The sequence below is a fragment of the Ceratotherium simum genome, chromosome 33 (genome assembly GCF_057802395.1).
Source record: "Ceratotherium simum simum isolate JZ-2026a chromosome 33, ASM5780239v1, whole genome shotgun sequence".
Lineage (NCBI taxonomy): Eukaryota > Metazoa > Chordata > Mammalia > Perissodactyla > Rhinocerotidae > Ceratotherium > Ceratotherium simum.
This window is the reverse complement of record NC_141932.1, coordinates 22,860,166-22,869,902: the sequence shown is the minus strand read 5'-3', so window position 1 is coordinate 22,869,902 and position 9,737 is coordinate 22,860,166. Positions and strand designations below refer to the sequence as shown.

The window sequence follows — 9,737 nt, the reverse complement described above, 5'->3', positions numbered from 1 at the left end:
ACCCCAAACATCTCCACCTGGGCAGGGCAGGGCACAGGAGTCAGGGGGCCCTGGGCCGTGCGGGTGAGCCCCCTCCCCTTGCCGGCCACGCCCACCTTGGTGAAGTGGTGCACTCGATACAGCCCCCACGGCTCCTTCCCCGTGTGCGTTTCCGCCCGGTAGCAGGTACTGGAACAGACCATCCTGGGGGGAACAGGGGAGGTGGAGTCAGGGAGGGGAGAGGGAATGTCACAGGTGGGGACAAGGTCTGAAGGAACGGGGCATCACCTGATGGGCAGGTCCCTGAAGGCCACGGAGTGGTCCATGAAATAGCCTGGGAGGAAAGGGGGACAGGATGGGTCAGCCAGGGCCACCACTCATCCAGAGGAAACCTTTGTGAGAATTAGAAAAGGTATCCCCTCTGGCGGACACAACCTCACATGAGGGCATGTGGCTGGATCTTCACTGTACTGCTGTGCAGTCAACAACCTACACAACTGTACACATCAGCCCTGTGGTCACTGAACATATCCTGGGCAGGCAACTGCCACCCACAGGATGCTCCCGGTTATCCCCCTACAATCCCACCTGCACCACCCCCTCTCCCCCAGGCAGGTGCTTACCGGCAAGCCCCACCTCTGCTGTCCCGGCCAGGTTGAGGTCTTCAAAGCGGGAGGGGTCTATGTTGTAAATTTGGGATGGGTTGGCATTTGGCGTCATCCCACAGCCTTCCTGGGGAGGAGGCCAGGCCACAGAGGTCAGGGGACAGGTACCCTGGGCCTCCCCCATTTTGCAGTCATAACCCTTGCTCCTCCCCTGGAAGCATCTGGAATCCCCCAGGCCTCCCTGTTACGGCCTGACCCCCTCCACCCAGCCCCAGGGCAGTCTCCTCAGGGGAGACAGGCTGGTCTCCCAGCCTGGGGCCCCCAGAACGGGGCCTGACAGCCGGGTGTGGGGGCGGAGGGTCCTCACTCACAAACACGGCTCCTCGGAGGAGGTCTGGCACCGTCATGGGGGTGAAGCCCTGTGAGGAGGGAGGGGAAGGGTGAGCGGCACAGCCAGGAGCCCCCCCAGACCCCAAGCTCAGGCCTGAGCAGGGACACTGCAGAGTGGGCTGGTGGCTCCCTCTTGTCATTGAAGCCCACTCCACTTCACAGGGCATCGGGGAGGCCTGAGCAGTGGGCTTGGGGCTGGCCCCGGGGCCCTGGCAGCCCGTCACCAGGGCCCTCTTCACGGGCTCCTCACTCAGACCACACCGCACAGGGCAGCGGAGCTGTAGTTCCACAGTACAGATCTGACCGTGTCCCTCCCCTGCTCAGAGCCTTCCGTGGCTCCCCAGTGCCCTCAGGAAATGTCTGAGTCCCTCGCCCCACGCACTCAGCCCCGCCGGCCCCTCCAGTTTCAACGGAGGCCGTATTTCCCAACACTCTTCACACGGCAGGCAGTGGTGCACTGGTGACAAGCCAGCTTCACACACTAGCCGTGAGACCCTGGGCTCCTCACTTCCTCCCTAGGCCTCAAGGTATCCATCCCTAAATGGGGATAATAATAGCACCCACCTCATAAGAATTAAATGGGTCAATAATACATGTAAAGCTCTGAAAAAGGTGACTGGAGCAGAGGTGCCTCCCCTCCCCGCCCCCCCCCAGCCTTCTGAGCTCAGCTGCAACACCACCGCCTCCAGGCAGCCCTCCCATCCTGGCCCATACCCTGCGGACGAGCTTGTTGAGTGTGAAGTTGACCAAGCCGTGCTGCAGGAGGGCCCCAGCCCCGCGCAGGTAATAGGAGCGGTGGCCGGACACGTGGGACAGACGCCTGGGGGACAGATGGGCAGACAGGTGGCGACGCGTGGGGGTGGCGGCGCGTGAGCCAGGGCTGGTGGGGGCGGAGGGGGACTCAAGCACCCCGGGGCAGAGGCCCAGCTGCCAGGCGGGGAGCGGGCATCAAACATTCATGCTGGCCGAGCCCACTGAGGGGGAGCCCACTGAGGGGGAGCCGGCAGCCAGCTGTCGGGGTGGGGGGGAGGGAGGGGCCACGGTGGGGGCTCACTTCTGCCGGATGATGTCGAGCTGCTCGGCGATTTCCAGGTGGCCCCGGGGGCGGAAGGAGAAGGCTGGATAGGGATGAGAAGGGACGGGGTAAGAGAGGAAGAGAGGGAGGGGGAGCAGGGAGGGAGGGAGGACTAGAGAGACAGCGGGAGGGAGAGGCAGGAAGAGAGGGAGGGAGGGAAGAGGAGAGCCGGGAGGAGGAGAGGGAAAAACAAGACAGAAGGGGAGTGAGAGGGAGGCAGACATGGGAACGGGGAAGAGATGAGAAATGGGGAGAGAGTCAGAGAGACGCCGAGGGTCAGAGAGGAAAAGCCCCAGGGAGACAGGGGCCGAGGCAAGAGGGCCGGAAAGACAGACAGACAGACACACGCACACAGAGCAAGTCCGTCCGATGAGGTGAGGAGGGAGAATGAAACCCGAGACCTGCCCGGCGGTCAGCCAGAGCCCCGCCGAGGCCTGAAGCCGGGAGCCACCTCCCGCCACATCGCCCCGGGGGGTCCCACAGGCCCCAGCGCAGGCCCAGGCCCCAGCGCAGGCCCAGACCCCGAGCGCGGCCCCCAGCCTGGGGTGGCCCACCTGGCTTGTCCCCGACCACGTGGAGCACTCGGGCCTGGCTCTCGTCCCCGACGGGCTGTGGGGAGACAGCGGGCGTCACGGGGAGGGTGGCACGAGGGGGCCCCCGGCCTCCCCCGCTGCCCGGCACGGCGCTCACCACGTCCGGGTGGGTCTGGTTGGGCAGCCTCAGCGCCCACAGGTAGAACTGCTTCTCCAGCTGGGCCTCCTTGGGGTACAGCAGCACGAGCTGCTTCCGGATCTCCCGGCCACGTGCCCGCAGACCCTGATAGTGGGGGTCCTGGGAGCGAGACAAGCGGGTCAGCCCGGGAGAGGTGAGGGTCGCCCAGCCAGGCTGACCTTGAGCCTTGCTAGCTGAACCTTGGTGGTGGACATTCAGGGCCTCTTCTTTTGGCTCAACATCCTGAATATCCTTTTGGGAACCTCCCCTCACCACCACATGGCACGTCCATGGGGACAGATCTCAGGCTTGGCCTACTAGAACATTCCATTGCCTTGGCTACAGGGACTGGCTCAAAGACAGGCCCATGATCCAAACCGAACTCATGAGAATCAGCCCTGGGACTATGGCTGGAGCTGTCAGGGAAGTGGTCCTATTTGCACTGGACCCTGGCTCTCCTTTCCCCAAGGGGAGAAAGTTGGTCTCGGAATGATGGAAGCAGAACCAAATATGGAGCCAGGACCTGGATCCAGCTGTACCTGAAGCCAGCCTTTTTAGTTTCATGACTCAATAGAGCCTGGTTTTCTTTTTTCCTTAATCCTGTCTGAGTTGTGTCTTCTGTCACACACAACGGAGGAATCATGACTGACATGGCATCCTTGCTGCCCACCCCCCACCGGGGACAGGACCCCACCTCCCTGTCATACCTGCTGCACTTGACTGTTGTCCTGGTTCACCTGGCAGGAAAGAGACAGACAGGGTGATCAGGTTGATGAAGTCAGGGGTGGGGAGGAGGGGAAAAAAGAGTGTGAAAGGTCACACACGGCCAGGCATCTGACTTCCTTGCTCTGCCAGGACCTGGCTGGACCCTCCACTCTGTGCCTCAGCTTCTCTGTCGGTAAAGCTGGGAGGGGGCATGACAGCGTAACAGTAATCACAGCTGCGGCTCCGTTTACTGAGTGCCGCCTCACGCCTGGCTCTGTGCAGGGGGCGCTCACACCATCCTGTTTCTTCATAACCCTCTCCATGAGGTTGGCATCCACGTGACCCCATTTTGCAGATGGGAAAACTGAGGCTTGGAGAGGCAGTCTGTGAGCAGGAATCTGGAGGCCTGCAACCACTGATCTTTGATACCCTGAACGTTTTACGACCCTGAGCAACAGAGGGAATCAGGTGACCAGGGTCAGAATGTCGGGTGCCCCCTCCTGACGCCTTAGGATCCCCATCTGTGAAATGGGGCGCTAACACGACCTCCCCAGCAGGGCTGTTGCATGGCTCCCTTGAGATGAGCCAGCACTCACTGAACCGTGATGGAGATCAATTTTGTGGTTCTCACCGTCTCCCGCCTGGGTGGCGTGGCCCGGGCCTGGCACAGACACGGCAGGTCACCGGGAGATGTAACTGGTGTCGCGAGAGGACTTGACTGGACCCGGGCAGAGCAGCCCGAATGCCAGGGTGTGAATCCGCCTCTCCCCCTCCCTGGCTGTGAGACGCAGGCACGTTTTAACCTCTCGGGGCCTCAGTTTCCCCAGCTGTCACCTGGATTTGCGTCGCTCCCGTCTCCCAGAGTCGCGAGTAAGGAGAGCACCCAGAACAGCGGCCGGCACGCGGTGACGGCGATATAAACGCCGGCGGTTATGTTTACGATCGCCTCAGCCCTCTGCGGCAGACGCTGGCTCACCCAAGACCCTCCGCCCTCCGGCCTCCTTCCCCACGGACCCCCGACGCGGGTCACCCTCCCCGGCAGCCTGCAGCTCAGGACCGCGGGCCCAGCCGGGGCGCCTCCCGCCGATGACGGGGTGGGTGTGGGGCGCCCGGGCCCATCAGAGGGGACTCTGCTGGAAGCTTCGGGAAGGTCTCCCTGCTCCTGGAAAAGGCTCTCAAGCCAGACAGGTCCGTGTTCTGCCTCTGGCAGAGTCACGGGAGGAGACGCTGTACTACGATGACAGCCAGCCAGCTTGCACCGTGAGAGGGAAACTGAGGTCACATCAAGACAGGGAAGTGGCGGGTGCAGACGGGGGAGGAAGCTGGGCTGGGGATGCTGGGGGAGCCGCTCATTCGTCCACCCCAGGGATGCCCGAACCCAGGTGAGGTCATGACTGTCCGCGTCCTGCAAGGTCCTTAAACTGGGTTTCCCGTCACCTGCAGCCCGAGGCATCCCGCCGCCAGCCCCCGCCCACCTGGAAGCCCCTGCTCACCAGCAGGGCGCGCACCGCCTCAGCCACCGCCCCCTTCTCCTCCTCCAGGCTCCGGATCTGCTCCCGCAGCTGCCTCAGCTCCTGCCACGTCGAGATCTGCGGGCACACGGGAGGGAAAGATGTGGAGCGGCCACCGTCCCCGCCCCTTCTGGCGGAGCCCCACCCCACCGGCCACGTGGCCCAGCAGTGGCGTGAGGCAGAGACCCTCACGGGCCCCCGGGAGCCATTCTCTCCCCCCCACCCCAGCACCAGAACGCCTGATGGCTTGCTGGGCACAGCTGCCCAGAATTAAGACATTCCCCAGCCTCCCTTGCAGCCACGTGTGCCCGAGATCCCCTGTGGACACGAGAGGAAGGGGTAATGTGACTCTTGGGTCACCTCCTTGAAGATAAGCCCCCATCCTGGACTTTCTCACTCTCCCCGGACTGGACCACGGGCCCTGAGGAAAGCCGACCAGGACGACATCCTACGGGACGCGGAGCAAGAAGGTGAAAGGACCTGGGCACTGATGGGCGACATGGAGCTGAGGCCCCGCCGGGACTCACCCCTGGACTTTCACGTGAGACCCAAACAGCCTCTACCCCAGGGGGCTGTGACAGCAGCTAGCCCTGCACCCTCCAACACGGGGTCCTGGGGGGCTGGGTGAGACCCATGCCCCAGCTCTCACTGCCCAGACGCACCCACTGCCGGAGGCCCTCAGCGAGCCCACGCCCCCGGGCCAACCCTTGTCCTCTCTGGCGGCAGCTTTTCCTTCCACAAATGGTACAAACACTGTCCCACCTCCCTGGGGCTGGACACCCGAGGGGAGGGCCGGCCACACAGAGGGTTGTTCCTCACTTGGTGGCTCCCCCTGGACACTGCACACTCACCATGTGCGACAGTGACTCTAGGAAAAGCATCTCCCCCCACATCCGCTCCTCCTTCTCAGGGACAGCCCCACCTGCTCCCATCCCCTCCCCAGAGCCCTGGGCCTCCTCCTGGTGCCACCCGCTCCAACCCGGCCAGAGTTTTCACACAATCCCTCGCCTGCCTAAAGGCACCCAGAGCTGCCCAGGGCCCCAGGAACAAGCCACAGGCCTCGTTATTGCTGCAAGCCACGTGCCACGTTCCTCTTCACACTTTGTGCCCTAAAGAACTGTTTTTCAAGCTTTGGGATGTGACCCGTTAGTGGGTTATAAAATTACTTTAGAATCTCTAAACTAGCACTTTTAAAAACTGTGGTAAAATATACATAAAACTGACCATTTTTAAGTTCAGTGACATGAAGGACATTCACAATGTTGTGCAACCATCAACACCTCTACCTCCAGAACTCGGTCATCTTTCCCAACTGAAACTCTGCCCCATTAAACACTAACTCCCCATTCCCCGTCCCCCAGCCCCCGCCCACCACCATTCCACTTCCTGTCTCTATGAACTTGCCTACTCTGGGTATCTCATCTAAGTGGAATCATACAGTATTTGTCTTTTGTGACTGGCTTATTTCACTGAGCAGAATGTCCTCAAGGTTCATCCAGGTTAGAGCAAGTGTCAGACTTTCCTTCGTTTTTAAGGCTGAGTACTATTCCATTGTATGGATACCCCACATTTTGTTTACCCACTTATCCACTGATCCGTCACTTGCGTTACTTCCATCTTTTGTCTATTGTGAATAATGCTGCTATGAACAAGGGTGCACAAATATCTGCTCAAGTTCCTGCTTTCAATCTTTTGGGTATATACCCAGAAGTGGGATTGCTGGATCATGTGGTAATTCTATGTTTAATTTTTTGAGGCACCATCATACTCTTTTTTAAAAAATTAACTTCTCTGAGCCTTCGTTTCCCCTCTGATAAAATGGGGGAAATAATGGCACCTACTTCATAGGGTTGTTGCAATACTTAAATAAGGCAAATATGCATAAAGCACTCGGAACAGGGGCGTCCAAGAGAGGGCTGGGCAGCTTTGAGGTTCCTGCCATCCTCAGCACCCCAGCAGGGTCTAGGAGCATGGAGACCCTTGTCCTAGTTCCCCAGCATGTAGTATTATATAAAAGCTAGCTATATTATCCTTATTATTGTTATTCATTGCCTTATTCTCAACGCCTGGATCATATTAGGTGCTCCCTACATCTGTTCAATAGAACCCTTCATTCATTAAATAACCCTAGTGCAGGTCTCCACCTCTCACTCTCCAAAGGCAAGAGGCTCCCCCCATTCACATCCCTGTCCCCCATTTTCCTTGTGGCCCTAGGGTAAGCCCAGCAGGAGGTCGGAGCAGAAAGGACACTGGCACAAAGTTCCCAGCGCAGACAAGGTACCCAGCACGCTTCATAGAACAGGCGCAGAATGGCTGTCTAGACAGAAGGGTCTTAGCACTCTGGATAACTGGCACGTACGTGCGTGCCAAGCACAACACGTGGGCTCAACTTGGGAAGGAACTAAAATTCCTGCGACAAGCCCGCCCCCTGCTGGAGAGCATCTTGCACGCACACTTCGTCCGTAAAGCGAACAGCCCCTAGGCGGCCGGCGGCGCAAGCGCACTCACGATCGCGGGCAGATCTTCCGGCCGCAGGTCCCCCTTGCGGAGCTCCAGGGCGCGCGCGGCCTCTTCCGGGCATGCGCATAGCAGCTCCATGTCCACCTGAGGGAGCGCGCTGTAGCCCTCGCGCGCGTGTTCGTACAGGAGGTTGCGGTCTCGTCTCTCCGTAGCGAAACTTCTCCTTGGGCTCTGACTGCAGACGCAGCCTCCCCGGGGCCGGAGGCCCCGCCCGGCCACCAAAGGCCACAAGCGCCGCGCTATGGACGCAGCCATCTTGGACAGGGGACAAGGAGTCACGCACTCCTCGTCCCGCCCACTCCGCGTTTAGACCAATTGCAAAGCAGACTTCCTGCTGGGAACGAGCCAATCACATCCTGAAGGGGTGGAGACAGTAGACCGAGATTGACTCTGGTCGCTGCCCAATCGTCGTCTTGCCCCGCCCCTTCAGTGTACGCGAGAGGCAGAACCGGCCAATCACGGCCGGGATAACCCCCGGAAGGGACTCGAGGCCGGGTTCAGCGTGTCTGCGGACTGGGCTAGGGTCGGAGAGGTCGGTGGTGTCCCCGGGTCCTCCAAACCTCCCCGGACCTCCCCTCAATTTCTCTTTTCCTCCTGTATGCGGGTGGGGGCGTTTGGGTCCCAGAGAGCCTACTCAGAGCGAGGCTAACTTTACGGAGGGACTTTGTTAGCATAAGGGGTTGTGGTTAGACTGTCAGAGGAACTTCCTTAGATTGAACCAGAAGGCCTTGAGAGTGGAATGGGGAGAATTTGGACCTCGCCCGACTACGGCCACTCTTTCCTCTTCCTTTCTGAGTTTCTTATCCCCTAACGCAGGGACGCGGCAGGCGGCGGGATGTCCTGGTCCGGCCTTCTCCGTGGCCTCAACACGTTCCTAAGTTATGGTAAGTGGGAGGCTTGGCTGCAGAGACGAGGCTGGATGAGGGTTATCCCGTCTGGGACGTGTGTGTCTGCCGCAGCCCCGAGGGAATCAGTTTAAAATCAGAGATGGAGACGCGGTGGGTTTTGGCGGATCTCGGGCTGCGAGGGCAGGAGGTGGGAAGTGATTGCATTGAGGGCTGCTATGCATCAGGTGGCTACCAGCAGTTTGGGTCAATTATTTCTAAAGCAAATAATATCAAATACCTCCCGTTGGTGAGACAGCCAAGCAACGCGTGTAAGTCATTCATTCAACTGATATTTTTCAAGAGCAGAGTATGTGCCAGGCTCTGAGAGGGATGCTTTATTTATGAACAAACATCACATGCTTCTAATTGGCCGTGCCCTTTGAAAGGTATCTCATTCATTTATTCACTCTGCAAGCCTTTATTAAGCACCTTCTGTTTGCCACTCACTTCTGTCTGTCACTGACTAGTGACAGAGAGATGGACCTCAGAGCCCTGGACAGGGAGTTCCAAGAGGGCATGGCCCAGGGTCATCTCAGTTACCGCTGAGTCTCCATTATTGGGGCCAAGACACAGTAGGTGTCAGTGAGTGCTGGTGGAAGAGAATGCACTTCTCTCTGAATCTTCTTACGTCCTACTTCCTATCCATGAGCAAATCCTGTGGGTCTGCCTTGGAAATGTATTCCCTGCCCCACCTGCCCTTCCTCTTACTGCTCTGCAGCCACGCTGGTCTCCTTTCTGCTGGTGTGTCTGCAGACACCGGCCAGAGCAGGGCGAGCAAGGGGCGAGTGGGGAGGCGAGGTCAGAAGTCACGGGGGCTGACTGCGTGGGGCCTCAGGGGCCACGGGAGGACCTTGGCTCTTCCGCTGAGTGAGCTGGCGCCACAGGAGGTCTCTGAGCAGGAGAGGGCCGTGACCGACCCAGGTGTCCACAGGGTCCCTCTGGCTGCATTGGGGGGACAGACAGTAGGAGCAGAGAGACCTGGGAGACAAAGGTGGACAGGACCAGAGTGGATGCAGTGGAGGAGGGAGAAAAAGGTGGATTCGGATCAGTTTTGAAGGTTCAGCTGACAGCATCTGCTCACGGGGCTGGGAAGGAGGCTTAGCAGGAGGAGGCAGAGCAGTGACACCTCCCAGGAATACCCCACAGGGTCGCTGTGAAGAGGGCGTGAGTTAATGTAGATTCCATGCATAGAACAGGACACACAGTGAGCCTGTTGGCTTGATTATGAGGTTTAAACAGCATTAAAATTAATACCTTCCTTGCAGAATAAAATGAGTTAATTCATGTAAAATACTTAAAATAGAACCTGACACGTGGTGGTTGCTCAATCCATGTTGTTGTTACTATGGTCTGT

At 59.2% G+C, this 9,737-nt stretch overlaps 2 protein-coding genes across 4 annotated transcripts in view; one reads left to right on the top strand and one right to left on the bottom strand.

Annotated features, from left to right (window-relative positions):
• SARS2 (seryl-tRNA synthetase 2, mitochondrial) overlaps positions 1-7,772 on the bottom strand; it is a 13,952-nt gene extending 6,180 nt beyond the window's left edge. Inside the window, exons 1-12 of one of the 2 annotated variants that reach the window (XM_087421783.1) lie at positions 7,485-7,772; positions 4,941-5,054; positions 3,468-3,497; positions 2,740-2,880; positions 2,604-2,658; positions 2,029-2,092; positions 1,689-1,794; positions 956-1,003; positions 603-711; positions 268-313; positions 96-183; positions 1-17 (exon numbers count right to left, since the gene is read on the bottom strand). The exon at positions 1-17 is cut by the window's left edge and continues 93 nt beyond it. In XM_087421783.1, the coding sequence (XP_087277909.1) occupies positions 1-17; positions 96-183; positions 268-313; positions 603-711; positions 956-1,003; positions 1,689-1,794; positions 2,029-2,092; positions 2,604-2,658; positions 2,740-2,880; positions 3,468-3,497; positions 4,941-5,054; positions 7,485-7,751 (1,085 nt within the window). In that variant the 5' untranslated portion in view covers positions 7,752-7,772. The remainder of the gene's footprint in view (positions 18-95; positions 184-267; positions 314-602; positions 712-955; positions 1,004-1,688; positions 1,795-2,028; positions 2,093-2,603; positions 2,659-2,739; positions 2,881-3,467; positions 3,498-4,940; positions 5,055-7,484) is intronic. The other variant, XM_004441593.3, reaches the window with a different exon arrangement.
• Positions 7,773-7,869: 97 nt separating this feature from the next.
• MRPS12 (mitochondrial ribosomal protein S12) overlaps positions 7,870-9,737 on the top strand; it is a 2,696-nt gene continuing 828 nt past the window's right edge. Inside the window, exons 1-2 of one of the 2 annotated variants that reach the window (XM_004441503.3) lie at positions 7,870-8,028; positions 8,313-8,380. In XM_004441503.3, coding sequence (XP_004441560.1) covers positions 8,332-8,380 — 49 coding nt within the window. In that variant the 5' untranslated portion in view covers positions 7,870-8,028; positions 8,313-8,331. The other variant, XM_087421790.1, reaches the window with a different exon arrangement.